General features: G+C 39.1%; 1 protein-coding gene across 1 annotated transcript in view; it reads right to left on the bottom strand.

The window, feature by feature from the left end:
• abcc5 (ATP-binding cassette, sub-family C (CFTR/MRP), member 5) overlaps positions 1-22,175 on the bottom strand; it is a 42,887-nt gene that overhangs the window by 11,070 nt on the left and 9,642 nt on the right. Inside the window, exons 3-19 of the mRNA XM_016262453.1 lie at positions 17,361-17,509; positions 15,477-15,632; positions 15,023-15,167; positions 10,837-11,070; positions 10,453-10,626; positions 9,878-10,025; positions 8,631-8,707; positions 8,050-8,274; positions 7,852-7,959; positions 5,019-5,372; positions 4,871-4,942; positions 4,618-4,742; positions 3,641-3,713; positions 2,872-3,075; positions 2,638-2,781; positions 1,934-2,030; positions 1,643-1,827 (exon numbers count right to left, since the gene is read on the bottom strand). Of these exons, the coding sequence (XP_016117939.1) occupies positions 1,643-1,827; positions 1,934-2,030; positions 2,638-2,781; positions 2,872-3,075; positions 3,641-3,713; positions 4,618-4,742; positions 4,871-4,942; positions 5,019-5,372; positions 7,852-7,959; positions 8,050-8,274; positions 8,631-8,707; positions 9,878-10,025; positions 10,453-10,626; positions 10,837-11,070; positions 15,023-15,167; positions 15,477-15,632; positions 17,361-17,509 (2,670 nt within the window). The remainder of the gene's footprint in view (positions 1-1,642; positions 1,828-1,933; positions 2,031-2,637; positions 2,782-2,871; positions 3,076-3,640; positions 3,714-4,617; positions 4,743-4,870; positions 4,943-5,018; positions 5,373-7,851; positions 7,960-8,049; positions 8,275-8,630; positions 8,708-9,877; positions 10,026-10,452; positions 10,627-10,836; positions 11,071-15,022; positions 15,168-15,476; positions 15,633-17,360; positions 17,510-22,175) is intronic.

The raw sequence follows: 22,175 nt of genomic DNA on the forward strand, positions 1-22,175 counted from the left end.
GAATGCATTGTGGGTAAAAAGTAGTGAACGAATGTAGGGAATGAAGTCGTTCACTCAGAATTCGGACAGTACTACAAAATGGCTGACACCCGATATAGTGCACTATATAGTGGATAGGGAGCAGTTTTGGACACAGCTCTTCTTTCCAGAGCGCTCAAGAGCTTGCGCTTTCATGGCGTCTGCCGTTGCGAAGCACTCCACGACGACGTGGAAGTTTCAACAAAGTGAATTTTTCCGTGCCTGTAAGGCAAGTATACGGGGAGTTTCACGCTCAAGTTCCCAGAGACTGAGACGGCAGAAAGCGCATCCTGTTTGCTTGCATTATTTTACAAAAGCGCCATGTTTTGCCGCGTCCGGTGTAGACGCGGTGTCTGTGTGTGAGCAAAGAAAACGATCAGTATAAATATAACAATCAGTATACTAAACATCACACATCCTGCGATGTGACTATCGCTGATGCGCACATCGCGATATCAATGCTGAAACAATATATCGTGCAGCCCTACTCTATAGATAGATTTTTCCGTGCCTGTAAGGCAAGTATACGGGGAGTTTCACGCTCAAGTTCCCAGAGACTGAGACGGCAGAAAGCGCATCCTGTTTGCTTGCATTATTTTACAAAAGCGCCATGTTTGTTGTTATTGTGAGTGCACACAAATAAACGTAGTCTTTACAGATTTGAAAGATGTATTACTCTTATCTGTATGAGCAAAAATGAAGGAGTATTTTAAGTGCAAGTGAGCGCACCGGCGCCTCCATCTGTCCTGCAGTGAGCGATAGCTACTGTTCAGCTTCCACACTCCTGAACAGTGCACATTTCTCTAGGTTAACATTAGATTGAGCGGCCATGTAAAGTTGCTGCTAACATATTTCAGATGATAAGCCATATATGAGGTCAATGAATGATATAGACGAGCGTTTGGATGTCCTGCCCGATGGACTACCACATAGACCAGCTGTAAACGATCTGCGTGTCTTGGCCAATGTGGATTTTTATTTATTTTATTTTTTCTGCTACTAAGCGACTAATAAAATTTTGGTCGACCAAACCTCTTCTGCATATATATATAATATATGCAGAAGAGAATATATATATATATATATATTAGGGATGCAACAATACAGTTAGCCATGGATGTCGTACTGAACAAATCAAATATTATATTGAGAATTGTCGTTGAAACGTACATTTTTTTTGGTTAAAGACTAAGGGAATTATTTTAAAAAAATAATGTGCACAGATAAATCATTTATTATAAATACTGCAAAATTACATAAAAAATAACTATACATTTTTATTTCATGGGGACTTTAAATAAATATCAATAAATCAAATTAAAAAAAATCTAGTTAATATTTATTTGTTAATTTAAAAAAAGACCAAAATAAAGAATTTCTTATACATTTTTTAAATATTGATACTTAAGTGCATGAATTTTGTGGCCAAAAATAATATAATTTGTGATTTGTAATTTCCAATGTGTGAAGACACACTAACAGTAACAGCTCTAGAAAGAAAAGAACAAGAAAAACACAGGTAAAGGTCAGAAGCACATGAAATATTTAAACACTTCTACTCTGGTCTCATGGAATTGAAGCCTTTCTGCCTTTCCTTTGCTCCGAACTGCCCATGGTCTCTTACCCCGCTGCCCTGATTGATCCAGTAGCTGAGCCACCAGTTGCTGAAGGCTGTGCTGCCCACATTGAGAACAAAGAGGGCGAGGATGAAGAGGAAGACGAGCCACCCTCCTAAAGCCTGGATGTACACTTTGTACACCGCCCAGGGCACTGAGCCTTTCCCCCTCTCCTCCACCTGCATCAGCTGACCTGAAAGAAAACAGACAGCAGTGAGGTAAATCAGTAGGTAAAGAATGACTAAATGGGAGTCAAGTAGAGCACAGGGTAATTTACGGTTTAGCATACTCGTACTTACCATCACCCTGCTTGGCCAATTTTTCTTTTTTGACAGATCCTGCCTTTTTGTTCTCTAAGGGTTTCTTTAGGGAACTTCCAGAGTTCTTATTCGGAACCTGAGATGGCAAAACGACAGATTTGAAACCATAGCTTCAATATGCAAGAAACACGCAATGACGTGCAAGAACCGATGGCGCTGTTAAAAAAAGAGCTGTGTAGACATTCAAAACTTCTCCTTTTGTATTTCGCGGAAGCAATAAAGTCATGCGGGTTTGGAACAACATGAGGAAAATGATGATGATAGTTTTTGGTTGAACTGTCTCCGAACTGTTTCACCATCTTCCCGATTTCATGCGTTTAGAAACAAAACACATGAACTTAAGGGATAATTCACCCATTTACAAACCCTTGTGTTACTCGAAACCTTTCTTTATCTTGCAGACCACAAAAGAAGATATTCTGAAGAATGTTTTGTCCATATTATAAAATGTAATGCTCCAAAAATGTGAAATTAATTAATCCAAACTGTTTAATCCAAGTCTTCTGAAGCAACACAATTGGTTTGGATGAACAGGTTAACAATTTTTTAAAAGTCTTTATTCCTTGAACCTCATATGTCAACAATAGTCAAACCCCATTGGTTCTAGACCAAACGCATTGATGTTTGAGGTTCATCCTAACATGGGGCTGAGAAAAAAAAACTTTTTTGGAGGGTTGTCTGACCTCAATGATGGGCGTTTCTCCCAGCTGAAGGTTGTTAAACATGGCGGCGTAGTCTCCATTCACATTCATCAGGTCCTCATGGCTGCCCTGCTCTGTGATGCTGCCATCACGCATGACGATCACGTCATCACAGTCCACCAGATACTAATAACAGAAATAGGACAGGGTTTTGGAAGCTGAATTAAAAATACATATACAGTACTTTTCACATGACCGGCCATGACATTATAATACCTGTAGCTGGTGAGTGACAAAGATGACCGTCTTGCCACGCAGATGTTTTCTAATGGCGTTGTTGAAGATGTGATTTCCGACATGGGCATCCAGAGCACTTAAAGGGTCATCGAGAATGTAAATATCCCCGTTGCTGTATAAAGCTCGAGCCAGGCTTATCCGCTGACGCTGCCCGCCACTCAGGTTGGCACCACGTTCTCCAATCTGACAGAGGGAATCACACCATGTAGTAGAAACATACCTTCCTTTTAAGGGGAATTTATTGTTTGATCAAAGAATTATTATTGTATTAGTAGCTCAGGTCTGCAGCCCAGTGCACACTGTACAATTCTGCCCACGATTTTGCCATCTAAACCTAATTTCTGCAATCCTAAAGGATTTCTGTCATAGAATAAAGCTAAGTTCAATCGCCTACAGTGTGAAAGTTTTTCATAACATAATATTTTTTCCATTATATTACCTAATATTTGTCCCAAATTGTTAATGTACATCACTTCACTTGTGAGACTGTATTTTTGTGGTCTGAATAAACTCTATACTTCATATAGAGAAAACGATAATATAGATTGCACTCTTTCTTTCCTTTGCTGCTGTAGTTCTTTCCTTAATTTATGCTATAGTGTTCATATGACATACTAGTGATTAGATTCACTGTTTTGGGCTGCTGTCATGAACCTAAGAATACGAGAACAGAATGTCGTATTCAGTGTGTGTAAATCGTGCAATGCATAACCGGGCTATATGCTGATTTTTGTACAGAATGTGTTACCTCAGTCAGGTCAGCATTAGGGAGGATGGCCAAGTCTAGTCTCAAGCAGCAAGCACTCAGAATGGCCTGATACCTGCAGGAGACATACAAATACAGGAGAATAAAATGTCCTGCATTAAAACCCAAAAATGCTTACACGTAATGGTAAAATATCAAGGTGTCATTACAGTTATAAATATATCAAGAGTTGGAGGCTATTCAATGACAAAGCACAAGCGTTCAAGGTCATGTGTGCTCATTTTATCTTTGTGCCGAGTCACATTCACCAATCCACCTGCAGCCATGTTTCACTTGCTCAGCCCTTTAATCTCCTTCACACATACTCAAACACATTACTCATTACACTGATGCAGTGCAGCCATTTGGCAAAGCACAAAAGTACTGAGGTGTCCAGTATTAAGGCCCCTAGATACTCGTCATGAGTAATGAAGTAAAGTGAAGTGTGGCCAAGTATGGTGACCCATACTTGGAATTTGTGCTCTGCTTTTAACCCATCCAAGTGCATACACACAGTAGTGAACACACACACCTGAAGCAGTGGGCAGCCATATTGCTGCGGCGCCCGGGGAGCAGTTGGGGGTTTGGTGCCTTGCTCAAGTCATGCTCACTTCAGTCATGGTATTGAAGGTGGAAGTGAGCGCTGGTTAGTCACTCCCCCCACCTACAATCCCTGCCGGACCCGAGACTTGAACCCGCAACCTTTGGGTTACAAATCTCACTCTCTATCTATTAGGCCACGACTGCCCCCTTGCTCATAATTTGAACAAAATCAGGCCAAAACGATGTCAGATGAAGTTTGTTTCGGAAACAGCTTGTCAAAACAAACTTTCCAGAAAAATTTGCTCCAGCTTGTAAATGCCTTCAAACTCCTGTTGGTCTGGGATGATTATGTAATAGGTGGATGTGTTCTGAAGAGTTGCTTTTTTAGTTGAATTTTGTATATGGGCCTCTACACTTTCATTTTATTTGGCGCTCACCTCTCTTCCTCCATTTCCTTGCCAAACAGGATATTGTCACGGAAGGATGCATTGAGAATCCAGGCCTGTTGTGCCACATATGCGAAATCTCCATTTACAGCAACAGTCCCTTCTAAAAGAGTCATCTGGGATACACACAGAACAGGCGTTAAAACAGATAAGTGGATTTCTGAACACATCTAATTGATGTAGCCTTCAACATAGACAAAGGACAGGTGCTCTGTTTTATGCTTCAAATCAGACAATCGCTCACCTGGCCAAGAATGGCAGAGATGAGAGATGTTTTGCCACTTCCCACGCTGCCACAGACACCGACCAGCTTCCCCTGAAGATTCAAACACAGCATGATTATTCTTTGTTATCTCTACCATTACCAAATTTGCATTGAGAAAGGCGAAGACCTTTTGTATAGTGAGATCGATGCAGTGAAGAGTTCTCTGCAGCCGTTGGCTGATGGTCGGCACTTGAAGGGTTTGATCTTCAGGACTGGATGCCACGTCTACAGACACATCATTCAACAGCTGGCCATGCGTTTCCTCTTCCAGCATCCCGTGATGTTTTGGGTCGTCACACTGCCGGCGCTTCTTGCGACAGCCTCTCATGCCGAGGCCTACATAGGGTGTACTTCGGGGCGAAGGCTGGGCGCTGTGACCGCCTGTCTCCCAAGCCAAACTGGCACTGGTCATCTCTATCGCAACGGAAGGATTCCTCGGCAGTTCACGGATCATCTTGACCTCGGCCATCACTAACAAACTCTGGAGGACAATGAAGAAACAGATTAAAAGGAACTCGTCTCACAAAACAATCATTTAATTTGCAGGTGCTAAATTTAACAGGAGTACACAGAGGCTGTTTGTCTTTTTCCTAGCTATTAAATAATTTAATTTGTCTTAGGATGTCTGCATGTTCATTTTATACATGACTTCCAAGAGTGCTGCAGAAATTATGTATTTTTGTAGGCCAAATCCTAGAGATGAATGAGCATTTTAGCACTTCTGGTTCAATTGTCAATGGGTTTTTGCTTGATGCGATTTCAATTTTTCCTTTCTCTTTGGAGTGTTACAAGCTCTTGGTGCATAAAGATGATATGTAAAGTTGCAAAGACTAAAAAGTCTCTTAACTAAAAGTTAAGAGTCAACCATGCCTACCTAAAACGGCTCGTTCTAACACGTCCCCACATGTCTACGTCACAATGTTCCCCAAATGTTCATGCATAGAAAGAAGACGTAATTTTGATTCTCGCTGTAGTATTGTTGCTGCCACCGCTACCATGTTGTGGAGACGCTGTGTGTTTTGTTGTGAAAGCAAAACTACTTTGTTTGGCCTTCCAAAAGAGGACACGACTAGAAATCAGTGGTTAAGTTGTATTTACAACACTGTTCCAGAACAGTTCAACCCAAATATTCAGATGTGTGCAGCGCATTTTATGGAGGATGAAGACTGTTTCCTGGGAGAGTAGCCTACAATGCCGGTGTCTGTTTCTATAAAGTGGGGCAATTCCAATTTTACAAGGACAGTCTGGCACTTCTGACTACGTTTTCATATTTAAAGAATTTGCCACTAATGATTCAAACACGAGTTTTGAGCAGTGTAAAGCAGCACTTGTTGTTTGTCATTTCTCCGATCACAAATGCAGACATGGTTTTATGTTTACGCGGCGCGATGCAACGCAACTCGTAAAAAGACAGTATTTAAGTCATATACAAGTCATTATAATCAGTAATTATGTCCCCACTGGATGCAACAATTGCCTCGTTTATAATGGGTTCTAATGTTTTTGTCTCATTCGTCGGACACGGCATCACATTATGGTAAGAGGCGTAACATTTCCGTCACACGCTTGAGGTATTCGGCCAATCACAACGCACTGGATAGCTGGCCAATCACAGCACACCTCACTTTTTAGACCGATGAGCTTTGTAAAAATCGACGCGTTTCAGAAAGACGGGGCATAGAGGAGAAACAATAATGTATAGTATGTGGAAAATAATGCGTTTTTTGAACCTTAAACCGCATAAACATTTCATTACACCAAATACACAAATTAATGTTCTTTTTAGCAACATCATATGACCCCTTTAAATGCCTGAAATAAGGTCTGTGTTTAACAAGTTATTTTACATGTGATTCTACAACATACATCAGTTATACTTAATTGTGATTTTTGAAAAGCTTTTACTTGTCTTGAAAAGGCGGCTGCTAAAAAGTGGATACATTTGACTACAGAGGTTGTTTGGGACATTAAACGTCCAAAAAGCAAAACTCATCTACTCACTAGTTGCTTTCACAGCCTCATTGTGTTTGTAATCACACTCTTGCAAAGTATTCTTACATTTTCAGGGAAAATGTTTTTTAATAAAGACGAAATGTCATTGATGCCGCTACTGAAGAAATGCAACTCTGGCATAGTTCGTTTTAAGCCTATGTTTAGCTTTTTACTCCTGGCGATTGTATTTAGGATTCAAAATTCAAGTTGCATTCATCTGTGAAAGGTTATCATGCTGAACAAAATATTTAAGAATCATAAAATAATCTGACCAACAGAAGTTTTATGAAACAATCTGAAAGCCAATGGAAAAAAACTGTTGTTTTTTTTAAAAAAAGGATTAAAGGAGAAAAGTCGAAAAGTCATCTTTTATGCAGCACTCTACAGTAACATGTGATGCTGGCACAAAAAAAACAAAACAAGATGGAAGAGAGTCTGGTCCAGATGTATGAAGCTGAGCAACCCGAGATGTGAACCCATGTTCAAGAAGAGACTTTTCTTCAGTTCTAAACTCAAATAAAACTCTTTTTCTCTTGCTTTTAGTATGTTTTACTCCTTGTCAGGTCCATTTCCTCATTTTCTTAATCTAACATCTTCCTAAAATTGCCCTTTTATGATGGCATCTCCAACACTTTTGATGTGCAAGTTCATTGAAGCATGATGCAAGTCATGTGTTTTTTGTATCTGCCACTGAAGTCAGAAACGAAGATATAATCTGCAGGATTAAGTGAAAGATAGAAGTGAGCTGGATGGCAACTGGAGCGTTTCAATATGGCACCAAGAACAGCCCCATTCCCATCTTATTCAGTCATTCATTCCCCAAGATCATCCATCTGGACCATATCAAACACACCTCAATGATAACACTAGCTTCAATACCTGGATTTACAGGAACAGGGTCCCTAGGAGTACAGCATGCAAAATACACACTTGACAAAGGTAGAAGTAACTATCTGGAGACAGCTCACCTTAAACCTATCAATGGCGACAGATGCCTCTGATAGAGATTTGACAGAAAATGGGGTGACCTTTAAGGCAAAGGTCATGGAATTGAAAACGGTGACGACAGTAAATGCCTGGAAAAAAAGAAATGAAGTAGAGTCAGTGCATGAGTACATGAATACTGTGGTAATGCCTACACCTCCAAACAAGCAATGTAACCCTACCTGTGCGGCGGTAAGGTCATAACCTAGCAACATGTGGGTGGAGAATGTGGCCACACTGGCAATCACCACGACGATAGGTGCCACGCCGACTGTAATGCTCTGAAAATATCCGGTTCGCTCCAGAATCTGACGCTCCTCATCTCTAATTCCTGTTAGATGGAATGCAATAAGCAAAAACATTTGCATGGAAATAGGCCAAAGCAGGCTACTATCATTAACTAAAACCTTAAACATTTTCATTACTTTAAATAAAATTTTTATTTTAGCTATTCTCCAAACAAACATTTCTCATTTTCATTTAGTTTGAGTTGAATTGTAGTATTAAAACAACTAAAACTGATCCAAAACTAAAACTTTATAAATACTATATACACATAAAGAATAAAGAAATTAAATAAAAATGACAAATGCATACAACAACATTTCTAAACTTAACATTTAAATGAAAACGAAAAATAAAGCTAAAATCAATTCAAAATATTAACAAAAGAACAAAAGGTATAACAACGATTCTAACATAACACTAAGCCAAACGCCAAAAACAAGTACACACACACACAAATTTTAAAATTTTACACGACGATAGGTGCCACGCCGACTGTAATGCTCTGAAAATATCCGGTTCGCTCCAGAATCTGACGCTCCTCATCTCTAATTCCTGTTAGATGGAATGCAATAAGCAAAAACATTTGCATGGAAATAGGCCAAAGCAGGCTACTATCATTAACTAAAACCTTAAACATTTTCATTACTTTAAATAAAAATTTTATTTTAGCTATTCTCCAAACAAACATTTCTCATTTTCATTTAGTTTGAGTTGAATTGTAGTATTAAAACAACTAAAACTGATCCAAAACTAAAACTTTATAAATACTATATACACATATTTAAAGAATAAAGAAATGAAATAAAAATTACAAATGCATCATACAACAAAATTTCTAAACTTAACATTTAAATGAAAACAAAAAATAAAGCTAAAATCAATTCAAAATATTAACAAAAGAACAAAAGGTATAACAACGATTCTAACATAACACTAAGCCAAACGCCAAAAACAAGTACATGTGTATGTATACATACATACACACACTCACACAAATTAAATGTATGTATATATATATACATACATACATACATACATACATACACACACACACACACACACACACACACATACATACATACATAAATTAAATATATATTTGTGTGTGTATTTAGAGAGAGAAGGAGAGATATCTATATCTTTATTTTAAATAAAATAAAAATTAGCTGAAATTTCAGCAACACTTCTTATTTTCATTTGGTTTAAGTTGAATTACTAAAACAAACTAAAAATAAAAAGCTATACAGGCATATTTAAAAAAACTACAAACTTAACACAAAATTACTAAAATGAACTAATGAAAATCGATAAATTATAAAATTATAAATAAACTCCCAACAGTATATCAATTATACTAAAATAACACTATGCTAAACAACAACAACCAGGGTTATTATCGTTAACTAAAATTTAAATCTACAAAAAAAAACTACTTTCATTACTTGAAATTAACATTAACTTAAATAAAATCAAACACTAAAAAATATTTTCCTTGTTTCAATTTTATATATATATTTTTTTATTTTTTTCATTTCCATTTAGTTTAAGCTGAAGTACTAAAATAACTAAAAACTAAAACTTAATAAAAAAACCTATACAGACATAGTAAAAAAGTAATAAAATGACTAAATAGATAACATACAAATCAAACTACATTAGTCTATCAGTAATCCTAAAAAAAAATAACACCGAGCCAAACACGCATGCTAAAAAACAACTTACTTCGTACAGCTTGAGAGAAGGCCTTAACCCAGGCATACATCTTAATGAACTTGATGTAGTTCAGAATCTCATTCATCTTTTGAACGCGCTGGTCAGTCACGGCTACTCCCTTCCTCCTGAAGTACGCCGTCAGCCTGGAGCTAAACATCTACAGGAAAAACTCTGCCATTACAACAGGAACTCCCGTTGGAAAAGCAACACAAAGCCTGAACGAAAAGCTCACCATAGTGGGGTAGAAGAGGATGAATACAGCAGAGCCCAGCAGAGATGTCGGCCCCAATACGGATAAGTTGTATGCCATTCCCAGCACGGCCACCAGGGGTCCTCCAGCCAACAGGCTGCCCACGGCAGCGGCTTCAAACATGCGCTGCCCATCACTCGAACACATATTGATCAGCTAAAGAGAAAAGCGACACGTACGTCGGCAAGATGCCCGAGATATACCGTAGACTACCATTAAATATATGCGGACATCACCTTCTTTAGATATTTTCCTTCACTCTTCATCTCTTCACCATTCAACACCCTAGGATATCTGCTCCTAACCTTCCTAAATGTCCAATTAAAAAGCTCACCATAGTGGGGTAGAAGAGGATGAATACAGCAGAGCCCAGCAGAGACGTCGGCCCCAATACGGATAAGTTGTATGCCATTCCCAGCACGGCCACCAGGGGTCCTCCAGCCAACAGGCTGCCCACGGCAGCGGCTTCAAACATGCGCTGCCCATCACTCGAACACATATTGATCAGCTAAAGAGAAAAGCGACACGTACGTCGGCAAGATGCCCGAGATATACCGTAGACTACCATTAAATATATGCGGACATCACCTTCTTTAGATATTTTCCTTCACTCTTCATCTCTTCACCATTCAACACCCTAGGATATCTGCTCCTAACCTTCCTAAATGTCCAATTCATTAATCCAAAACGCCTCACCCGCCCAATCTCAACACCGTACCTCTCCCATGCTCTTCTCCCGAAGGCTGCGGAGTCGCAGTATCTTGTGGAAGGCCATGGTCAGGATGGCTCCACGCAGACGGGTGCCGGTGCGGTAGTTGAGCGCCCAGGTGAGGGCGAGGGACCAGGAGCGAATCAGCTCGGTGGCCAAGAGGCCCAGCACCAGCAGCAGGCCGTAGGGCAGGTCGGGCTCGCTCATCTGCGTATACTCCAGCAACCGCCTCACCACAAACGCCTGCGGAGAGGGAGGACGAGCAAGGGGGCGACAGGACACAGCAGGCGTGACTGAGGATACAAACACAGCTGTGCACCAGCACTGCGACATTTACACTTCACAACCTTCCTCATCATAAAACATCTGATTACAGCGTTGGCCAGAGAAAGGTAAAGGGATGCAGATCATTGTGTGCTACGTGTGGGGCTTCATCATAAAATGCACGGCTTCTAATCATTGGAGACAGTGAGGGAGCGGCAACGTCTACTGAGAGAGAATGTCAGCCTGTGTTCTAACAGTTCGTTACCTTATGCGGCCCTTTTCTCTAGCCTTCGGAAAAGAACAAGAGAGACAATGAAACAGTACCGACAGTACCATCTGTGCGGGAGACAAAGCAATGTGATATAGTCATGGACATAATGCCCCTTGTTTGTGGATTCAAAGACTTTTTACCTACAGTCACATCAGGTTGGGGTACAGGATGGAGACGTACTTTTGTTTTAACACCTGAAAATTAATATCAATTAAATTAGTAAAAGAGTGTGCGGAAGCACAAAACACAGAAAACTTTAACAGCCGACAATTCAAGAAAGTCATCCAAGCACACACATTCGCGCACACACGCACGCCGTTCTCAAATACCATGCACATACGCAGTCAAGGATATGCAGACATAAACTGGGAACAAGGGCAAACCCATGTGGTTGAACACAGCTGCTAGATTTTATTAAGGAAACCTTGAATATGTAACCTTGAAACTTGAAACATCAGCAGTTTGTGGAAAAAAATGTACAAAGACGTTGCAAGTAGAAAAACATGGCTCAGGCAAATCAATACTTTGTTGTGAGAGGAAAAACAAAAGACATTGTTGCACAAAATAAGGTCTTTGAGAGTCCATTTGCGAGTTGTCATCACTTAAAAGCTGTCCCATTTATTTTTAAATCGAGGTTAGTGGGGCAGCGATCACCCTCCCTGAATGACGCACATCTAGACCCATTTACACCGCAGTTGCCCAAAAAGGTGTCCATGAAATTGGTCAAAAATCCAGCAACATATTGAGGACAAGAGGTGCGGGTCTGAAAACGACCTGTGCGCTCATGAATCTGTCAAAACTTGAGAGCGTTTCAGTCCAAAACCCCGGCAATATAAAACCCCCGCAAGTCCGTTTTCCGTTCGCTGGTATTTATCTGGAGAAGTCTGAATCGATTGTCCATCAGCATATAATCTTGCCCACATCCGTCATCGGACATACATTGCACAATCATTTGCCAACCAGTTACCCAACCTTTCAGACATTTCTTGCTGGATCATTTCAATACACATGAGATGTGAATAATTACAGAGATCAAATAAGAGAAGGGAAACAGAAAGAAAGAGAGAGAAGGCAAGAGAGAGAGAGAGAGAGAGAGAGAGAGAGAGAGAGAGAGAGAGAGCATTAACTCTAGATCCAGCCCCGCATAAGAAACACAGAAACAAGAGACAGCATTAACTCTTGATCCAGCCCTGCATAAGAAACATGCCCTTACCTCCCAGGAATCCTCACCGGCTCTGCCTGCCGTGTGCTCTCCCCGCAGGTTTAATCGGACACCCTGTGGAGTCTGAAGAATAGCCTCTGTCACATGTCGCACACATGGGGACCCAGCGACCTCTGACCCCTAACTCCAATCTGAACCCCCCCAGACACCCACCTTCCTTTACAAACCACCCCTGACCTCAGTCATCAGAGCAAGGACAGGTATCTCTTCAAGGAGATGTTCTACAGGGAGCTGCTAAATATAGACAACAGGGAGAGAAAGGCAGTTGATGATTAAACAGAATCTTTTGATAAGCCCGATTTTCTCCAAATGCCTGAAGGAGACAGAGCCTTGCTGTGTCGCCCAGGGTGGGACAGTGACAGAAGCTCTCCTTGAAGAAAATGTTAGCCTATCCTCCTGATCTAAGGAGACTTCTCTTTAGGCTACGCTTGTGCTACATGCAATGCCCCTAAACTTAAGTTGTACCCCAAATCTAGCATTTGACAGTGGACCGTAAGAACAGAATTTCCTTATCTACCCGATAATAACACCACAGATATAAAACACCTGGTACCTGGAAAGCAAGAGACAAACAGAAACTTGCACAATCATAGAGCAGCAGTTTTTTGGACAGGTGTAATAAATTGGTTTCTGTTTTTGGAACTGAAACTCTTGGAACTGAAAATGATGACTAAGTTTCGAGTCCTTTATCTTTAGCTTTATTAAAACTACAGGATGTTTATGATGAACAACATTTTGCCATAACTAACAGACATGCTTTAAAATAAAGTGTGTCATATCTACACAACTGGCAGCACCGAACAGAACCGATTCCTGCCCCAAACTCACGGCAACAGTGAGCAATCGGGTTGCGGAGGTAAAAACTCCATTAATTTTCTCCAGAGGGGAATTGATTTTTAACAATAATTCATAAACCTTTAAAGACAGTCCTACTGTGAGCTACAAGGTTGTTAATCGATGTTAAATGTTTTGTTGAAACCATCGGTTTGCATTATTTCACCTAGGGCTGCACAATTAATTGAATTTCTAATCGCAATTACAATTATGGATGCCACAATTACGTAATTGTTCAAAGCGGCAATTAATCGTTCAAAGTCCACTTATGTTATTCTGTGCGCTTAAGATATGTTTTTTTCTTTCTACATGTTATCTTAAGGGTTTTTCAATTATTTTTGTTTTAGTATAACATTATAATACCATTCATATTTCTACTTTTTTTATCATTTAAAGAAGAAACCAATCCGATGTATATTTGAGGCTTAATACTATAGAAAAGCACTAAAGGTTTTTCAGTTAGAGTGTTTTCAGCTTGTTTATTTTCATATAAAAATACGGCATGCCGTTGCATCAAACAATGGAATAAACATCATTCAATGTAAATTGTGATAATCGTAATTAATAATCGCAATTAAAATTTCAAGGGAATAATCGACACTTATGATTTTTGTCATAATCGTGCACCCCCAATTTCACCTTTAAAGAACAATTGGGATTGCTGGTGGAAAAACTACATTACCCATAAAGCTATGCAAAAATCCCCCCAATCAGAGTGTGGCGGTGAACAAATCACAACAAAAGATCTTGCAGAGAACGGCCACTCCCATAAGGCACTGCAAATAACAAATGAAATGGTCTCGCTATGCTGTCAAAATACTTATATATTTGTGTGTGTATATAACTTACCATATATTGTTTCTTTAGATAAAATTAATTGTGTTAAATTTATTCAATATATTATATTTTTTATTCGATTATGTCATTTGCCATGCTTCATGGGATTGTATATATATATATATTTTTTTTTTTTTTTTTTAGCTTGTTTTTTTGGTTTGTGGCTTATAACGCTTTAACAAAGACTTTTTTTAAATCCCTATGGGAAAATTTTATGGAAAAAATACTTCCGGAACCAACACTTCTGAAAAAGTTACCTGACCCTAATGCACTCTATGTTTGAGTTAATGTTGTTACATCCAACACAATTGTGCAGCTCAAATGGCTTGCGATTCCATTTGGTGCCGTTAGTGGCGCAGATATAACATACTTCAATAACATCTAAATTAATAAAGTTCCCCCTATTTTTGACTATAGAGTGAGACTATTCGGCAAAAAGCAGCAGACAAACTCTAATACTCTTTTGGTGTTGGCACAAGTCATCATTAAGGCACTTTATAAATAGCACTAATGGTTAAATGAATTGGTTTTGGGAGCCACACTGGAAACACCACAGAGGTAAAGCAGATCACTTCTGAGGCCCAGTGACAATGTAAAACACCTCTCATTCCCCATCTGAACACTCACCTGAGCATTTGAGGGGGGCAGGATTTGATAGGTGGGTCTAAGCTCATAATACACAGAGAGAGCAAGAGCGAGAGAGAGAGAGAGAGATAGAAGGAAAAGACACCAGATAGACACAACAGAGCTGAGATGGTGTTACTTACTGGGCCACTGAAGCCTGCGAGTTGAGTAACCATAAGGCAGAGGATGGACAGCAGCAGACGTGTGCGGCAAAAAAGCCAGACCACACGACGAAGAGACGCCCCGTCCCCTCGTGACCTGACTTCTTCATCCCAAAGCCCGGCCAGCCTGTGGAAATTATGTTTTGTTAACATGCAATGCATCTACCAATTACATCAGGCCTGGCTCCAGGTCCAATAAGTACCACTGTAACACCACTTGATTTGGACATGAGCCATGCCAGTGCAATGGTATTCTTTGAAGTACTATGAAACTACCATGGTTCATCAATCATTCAGTATAGTATTTATGGTATTGTTACCATTTGGTATCACCAAAGTACTGTATGAGAAAGTAGCACCTGCCAGGCCTGAATTACATATATTTTAGATGGATGAGTGCTTGATCTGTGATAAGAAGTCATATATCAGTACTGACCGGCGATGATTGACCTCACAACTCTCAAACTGCGATACAGCCCATATATCCTCCAGAAACAGCTGACCCTTCTTATGGGCCAACACCACCAGGGAGGTCAACCAGTTAAATGTCATAAAGGAGAAGAGGCCAGCGTTGTCGACTGGATGCTGATACCTGTGGTGACCGAGTGAAAAACAGGACAGGAGAAGAGACAAGAGACGTGGATTAGTCTCTAAGCTGCAGTATTTTAATTCAGTGCAATTTGGTTTATTTTATTAGGGCCACCCAGCCTGAGTCCCATGTGCCTTTCTCAGGGATGAGTGTATGTCTCGTAAAACTGTGTCATTTGAGCTTAACCACTGCACCCATTTTAATAGGGTTGTAATTTTACCAAAATGTGGCTTTTGTTAAAATTCAACAAAGATGTTTGTACTAGGGCTGGGTTGACAAAAGTGATTTCTCAATTTGAATCGACTAATTTTTGATGAACTCTTCATCATAGATTCTTAAATCCCAAGAATCAATATTTTAGTCTGTTTTCAGTTGATTCATGAACAGCACTTTATAAAACATTATTTATAGCATGCCTCCCATCCAATAATTGTAAAAATTGCAAGCTTGTGAATTCGAATCGAATCTTGAAATTGGTACCAGTATCCAGACTTAGTTTATACCGCATGTTCTTGTCTCCGGTGTTGTTTTATTTTGGTGTCTGAATTCACCATTTACTCACCTCATGTCATTCCAAACCCATAAGACTTTCGTTCGTCTTCAACAAATGAAGATTTGAAAATTATACATTAAAATATTAACATTAAAAGATTTTTAATGAAATCTGAGAGATTTCGGTCCCTCCACTGACAGCCTATGCAACTAACACATCGACGATTCAAAAGTTAAATGAAGAGATTGTAAAACTAATGTGAAATGAATTCAGCGGTTTAGTCCAAATTTTCCGAAGACACTCAATTGCTTTATATGATGAACAGATTTTAATTTAGGCTTTTATTTACATTGACCGATATTTGAGAAAGTAATTTATTTTAATAATTTTGAGCACATGGTTCAAACAACATTTAATTTAAATTTACAATTGCTCATTATGTTTGCCCTTATATTGGCCTTGTCTAAACTCAGTATTTCATCTCCCTTGGGATGAAATATTGAGACATTTTTATTTTAAACCGTTGCTTCTGGCCAAAATACCCATCCATAATCCATAATAGCACTTCTTTCAGTGAAAAAGTCTATCTCCTGTTGTCCTCTCACATCAAAATCTACCCACATATTTGTTTAGAGCTGTTTGGACTGTTTTTTGCTTGTAAACGGTGCTTGATCTGTGAATATTTCTCCTCGGATTCAGACGAGACACATTTTTCACTGGAGAAAGCAACATTATGGATAGAGGACTCCTTTTATTTTAGCTTGAAGCTAAGGTTTGAAGTTAAAAAAGCTTTAAGTATAGATTTGTTTCTTACAAACACGCAGCTTTTCACTTAAGACGTTAATTGATGGACTGGAGTGGTGTGGATTACTTGTGGATTATTGGAGCTGTTTGGACTCATTCTGATGGCACTCATTCACTGCAGTGGATCCACTGGTGAGCAAGTGATAAAAGCTAAAAGCTAAATCCAACTACATTTTCAGCAAATTCTCATTTTGAGTGAACTGTTCCTTTAAGGCTGTTATTAACCACTTAACAGCTGACACCGTTCTCTTTTCAAATGGCTTGTCACCAGTTGTTTCAGTTTCTTCTATTGGCATCTCAGGTCTACTGAGCCATTGACATTTGAGAGCCTGACCTTCAAAAGCATGTAGACATCTGAAAATGGACACAGTATTACCCATCATGATTTGCTTACTGAAATAAAAGGCACACTGATCAGTAACTTTAGTACGTACTTGCTGGTGGAGCGGATGGGCTTGAGTACACAGACACTGTGGTGGTATTTGCTTCTCCCGACTTCGTCCTCCAACTCTTTTGCGTCAGCGGCATTGCTCCCATCCAATGAGAGGCCACCCTCAGCTCTCGCTGCCGTTTCAAAAGCATCCTGGGAGAAACATCAGCAGATCAGGTGTTCAGCTACCAGGTTTGTTTTTGAGCGTGGCATATCAGCACTTTTCAATGGAAAAATGTGACTATGCAAAAAAAAAAAAAAAATGTTGACAGGAAATGAAAGAAGACATGTTCGTCAGCATGTATTGGGCAAGGACAAATATCATCAGCGAAAAAAACAGAGGAAGGAAACCAGTCAGACTCCAGCAACCCATAATGCCTAATAATGCCTTGGGAAAAAACCACTGCATCATGCAAGGGAACATCAAGTCTTGTGCTGCACGTGGCCTTAAACACAGACAGCTGATGAAGCCCATAATTGTAAATTACGCACACATGTTCAAGTCATGTGTCAGGCAAAATAGTTTATAATACTGTTTAAGGCAAGATGCTACAGGTGAGGCCTTGTCCACTCCACAATCATTTTCGTTTGAAAATGACTCTTTTTCTCTCCATTTTGGCCTTCCGTTCACACTAAGCCTGCATTGTTGTCACTAAAAACAAAGCTTTTTTAAAAAGTGGATACATGTGAAAACATTTTTCATTGTAGTGTGGACTGTAAACGCAATGACGCACGTTTAGTCGTGACGCATATTGTACCGAAATTTATCTTTTTATACCTGTAATGTGCTATTCACTTTCACACTGTTGCTTTGTACACTCTTCATATTACAGTCCTGCAAAGATTACAGAAAATGTACTCACAAGTGCTGTCCTGCAGCAAAACATGAGGGCAGTTGAAGAAGAATATTGTGAGAACTTTATTATGTCTGTTCCATCCGTATCATCTCAGTGAGCTTTTATGAGGTTTTACGCATGTGCAGTAAGGTGAAAACTAGGGCTGTCAAATGGCTGAAAAAAACTAATTAAAATTTTGTACTTAAATATGATCAAAATTCGAATTATATTCAAATTTAAAATGCATAATTTCATTTAGGGTGAAGAAAAGCTTTTGGCTTCTCTCCTGAGGCCACAAGAGGGTGCATCAAGCTAAATATTACTAATGCACATTTATTCAAAGTAGTGGTCGACCGATATATCACCAAGGCTGATATATCGGTCGATATTTGGCATTTTTCAGATATCAGCCGATAAGTTTTTCTGCTTGGCCAAAGCGTTCGAGGCAGTGCTCACATTCTCCTTCTTGTTTACTGTCGTTGTTAACAGTTCTGTCTAATACGGATAGAAGTCTGTCTAATAATCAGATAGAACGGTTAAACAAAGGAATTAATGTATACAAAAAGTATTATAACGATTGCTTTTATATTATTAGTAATAGAAATGCAAACATTATAATACTTTCTTGTTTGCCATCAACATTAAGCAAATACGCATTTATATCATTTAAACAAATCTTTGAATGACTAATGAACATTTAATTTCACAAACCTTGCAAACTTAGTCGAATCCAGCTGTGAGATCTTGTGAAGTGTGCATTTTTATCCAGCATGATCGCGTGTTCTCTGTGTGACCGTCGGTCTGTGTGAATTGAATGCTTTAAACTCGTGATTTCAAATTATGCTGTGCTTTATGCATTTGCCCACTGTCATATTCATGTCATTTTCACTGTGTGCTAATATAAACATAAATATTAAAATTATATCGGCCCCCTGCTTTCCAAGATATCGACATCGGCTGTCAAAAAAACAATATCAGTCGACCACTAATTCAAAGCATAAGATAACATGACTTATCTGTGAAAAAAAAGTGCATAATTTTTAAAATAATGTTTATAAACCAATTATAATTAAGTTGCTTAAACAACTATAAACAAAACAGCATCATGTATGTATGCATAGTTTAATACAAAGGGACGAAAGCCAATCACACAGAGTACATTTTTCATTTAAAAACACGAGTTGCAGTGGGATGGGGGAAAAACCCACCATAAAGTCTCGAGATATGTTTTTTCAAAGTTGAACTTGCATTCATTTTACATGGCTTTCTAAACATACGGCTCTTTTGTGCGAGACGCAACTGCAACAGTGATAGATGTCCCTCTAGAAAAGGCGCAAAATATGAGTTCTGTGTGAACGGCTTAGTTTCAGTTTTGACGTAAACAAGATCTTCTCCGCATTGATATTCTCTTTTCCCGCAATATTTGTAATTAACAACGCAGCAGCGCCGCATCTAGTGGCTTCAACTAGATAGGCTAACAAAAGCATTATAATGCATCAACACTTACATCGTCATCGCATCTTGTCCGCCACTGATAAGGCAGCCTCCTTAACGCACACCTAAAATTCAAATGCACGGTTTTTGCATTCGAATGTGGATTTTATTTTAAATTCGACGAATATTCGAAATTCACTTTTTTTTGACAGACTAGTGAAAACAGCGATGTGAAACTTCAATGTTTGAAAACGCTAGTGTGGATGGAGAGCGTTTTAAAATGAAAATGCTGTTTTCAAAGGTTTAATGTAGAGACAGCCTGAATAGGGCAAAAAATTTTACTTTCCCCAGTTAATTAATCACAGCACAACTGTTTTGTATTACAAGTTTTTTTTTTTAAATTGTGTTTAATTATGGAAATGAGGCATTATCTAATTGCACTCACTTGCATACACTTACAGAACAAAAATCTGAACACATGAATCTGAGTTTTAAAGTGTCCCTATTATGCCATTTTTAAGGTTTCTAATATTGTTTTGGGAGTCTCCTACAATCGGTTTACATGCATTCAAGGTCAAAATACACTTTTGTTTTCTCAAAATATGCATTGGATATCATCTAATTTTCCAAAGATTTTCAAACGATTCGTTCAAAGCAGTTCTAAGATTCAGTCTCTCTAAACCCCTCCTTTCTGTGAGCCTACTCTGCTCTGATTGGTCAGTAGGGCTGGGACGATATGCTAATCTGCCGATTCAATACTATACCGATACTTGTGTGCCGATTCAATATATATTGCGATAATTGAGTATTGCAATTATATAACTATTGCGATTCGATATAACAATTTATTATAATTTTTGCTTGCTTATAAAAAAAAATTTGACAATGGAAAAAACTTGATCATACCCTTAAAGAAACTGTATATGATGAGTCATATTAACAAAAACGATGAATCACATCTTTCTGAACTTTTATTTCAGGAGCATACACAGTGTATATTTTAAAGTACTGTGGACCATGAAACTTTCAAGTACCAAAATCCTGAACTTGCACATGAATATAATAGTCAAATGTTCAACAAAATCAGTAGTAAAATACTTTCTGAAATCAAAAAGTGCTGTTACTTTGCATACCGTTTAGTCATGTTTTCCCGGCAGTGTGTAAAATCCACACTTGGCATTCAAAACGTGAAGGTGCAGAAAGAATTCTCGAAGAGGTTTGATCCTCTGCCTCCGCCACAGTTTTGCTTTCTCGTGCCAGTGTTCTGACTTGAAACGTATACGACGTCATCTAATACAGCAGCGCTGCACACGCAGAACGATCATTGTATGACATCAAAGCACCACGAGAGCTACAGGGATATCACGATGTGCGCATTTGCGATAGTCACATTGCAGGATGTGCGATGTTTAGTATACTGCTCGTTAATCCGTATGGACCAGGTACCAGGGTTCGAAACGCAGGTGATTCTTGGATCAATTGCAAAGTTTAACCATCATACAATGAAGGTTCATCATTTGCATGTGTTGTCCTGTCGGCTTAAACATTCAAGCGATTTTAAACCACTAGAGCGCGAGAAGGCGCGAAATAGAGCTCAATTATGAACACGTGCCGTTTGTCACACCACGCCGTAACAGCTAAAGTCTGTCTACACTGGACACGACAAAGTGAGCTTTGCAAATCATTTGAACTTTGTGTCAATTCGTCATAAATAGAACGAGGCATCAGTTTACTGACGGGGATTTGTCATGTCGTGCCGCGCTGCATCCAGTGACTGCTGATCAATTAAAATACTTCAATAACGTACACACATAAATACGGTTAAAACACTAAGCACTATAACGACATGACATTCACAAAGGAGTCTGGAGTGAAAATTATCTGCACAGACATAAACGTATTTTAGGTAGATTTTGAGGCGCATTACCTTTACCAAAATTAAAGTAATTCACTGCGTAAACGAGGCATCAGTTTACTGACGGGGATTTGTCATGTCGTGCCGCGCTGCATCCAGTGACTGCTGATCAATTAAAATACTTCAATAACGTACACACATAAATACGGTTAAAACACTAAGCACTATAACGACATGACATTCACAAAAGGAGTCTGGAGTGAAATTATCTGCACAGACATAAACGTATTTTAGGTAGATTTTGAGGCGCATTACCTTTACCAAAATTAAAGTAATTCACTGCGTCCTCAGTGGCTCAGATGTTGGGAAAAAATTAAGACATCCAAACAGAACACCTGGATTGCTTATGAGACATTGTTGACGTTACAGCTGCTCGAGCGTGGAGACAATGAAGGGCAGCTTACAACCGTGGAGGGCGGAAACTATAGCAATGCAGGGCTGTCAATCAACCCCCGTGGCCCGGCCCTATGCAATGTGATGTCACATTGCATAGAGAATCAAAACAGCTTGCCTAGTAAGACTGATTTGGTTTAAAGGGGATTAAAAAAATGAGGAGTGGGTGGATTTTTATCATTGTAGGGTGGTTGTGTTCACCCACTGCCAACACACATTTAGGTCCAAACACCATGTAAAA

Source organism: Sinocyclocheilus grahami, unplaced genomic scaffold (genome assembly GCF_001515645.1).
Source record: "Sinocyclocheilus grahami isolate Dianchi unplaced genomic scaffold, SAMN03320097.WGS_v1.1 scaffold31.1, whole genome shotgun sequence".
NCBI classification, from domain to species: Eukaryota; Metazoa; Chordata; class Actinopteri; order Cypriniformes; family Cyprinidae; genus Sinocyclocheilus; species Sinocyclocheilus grahami.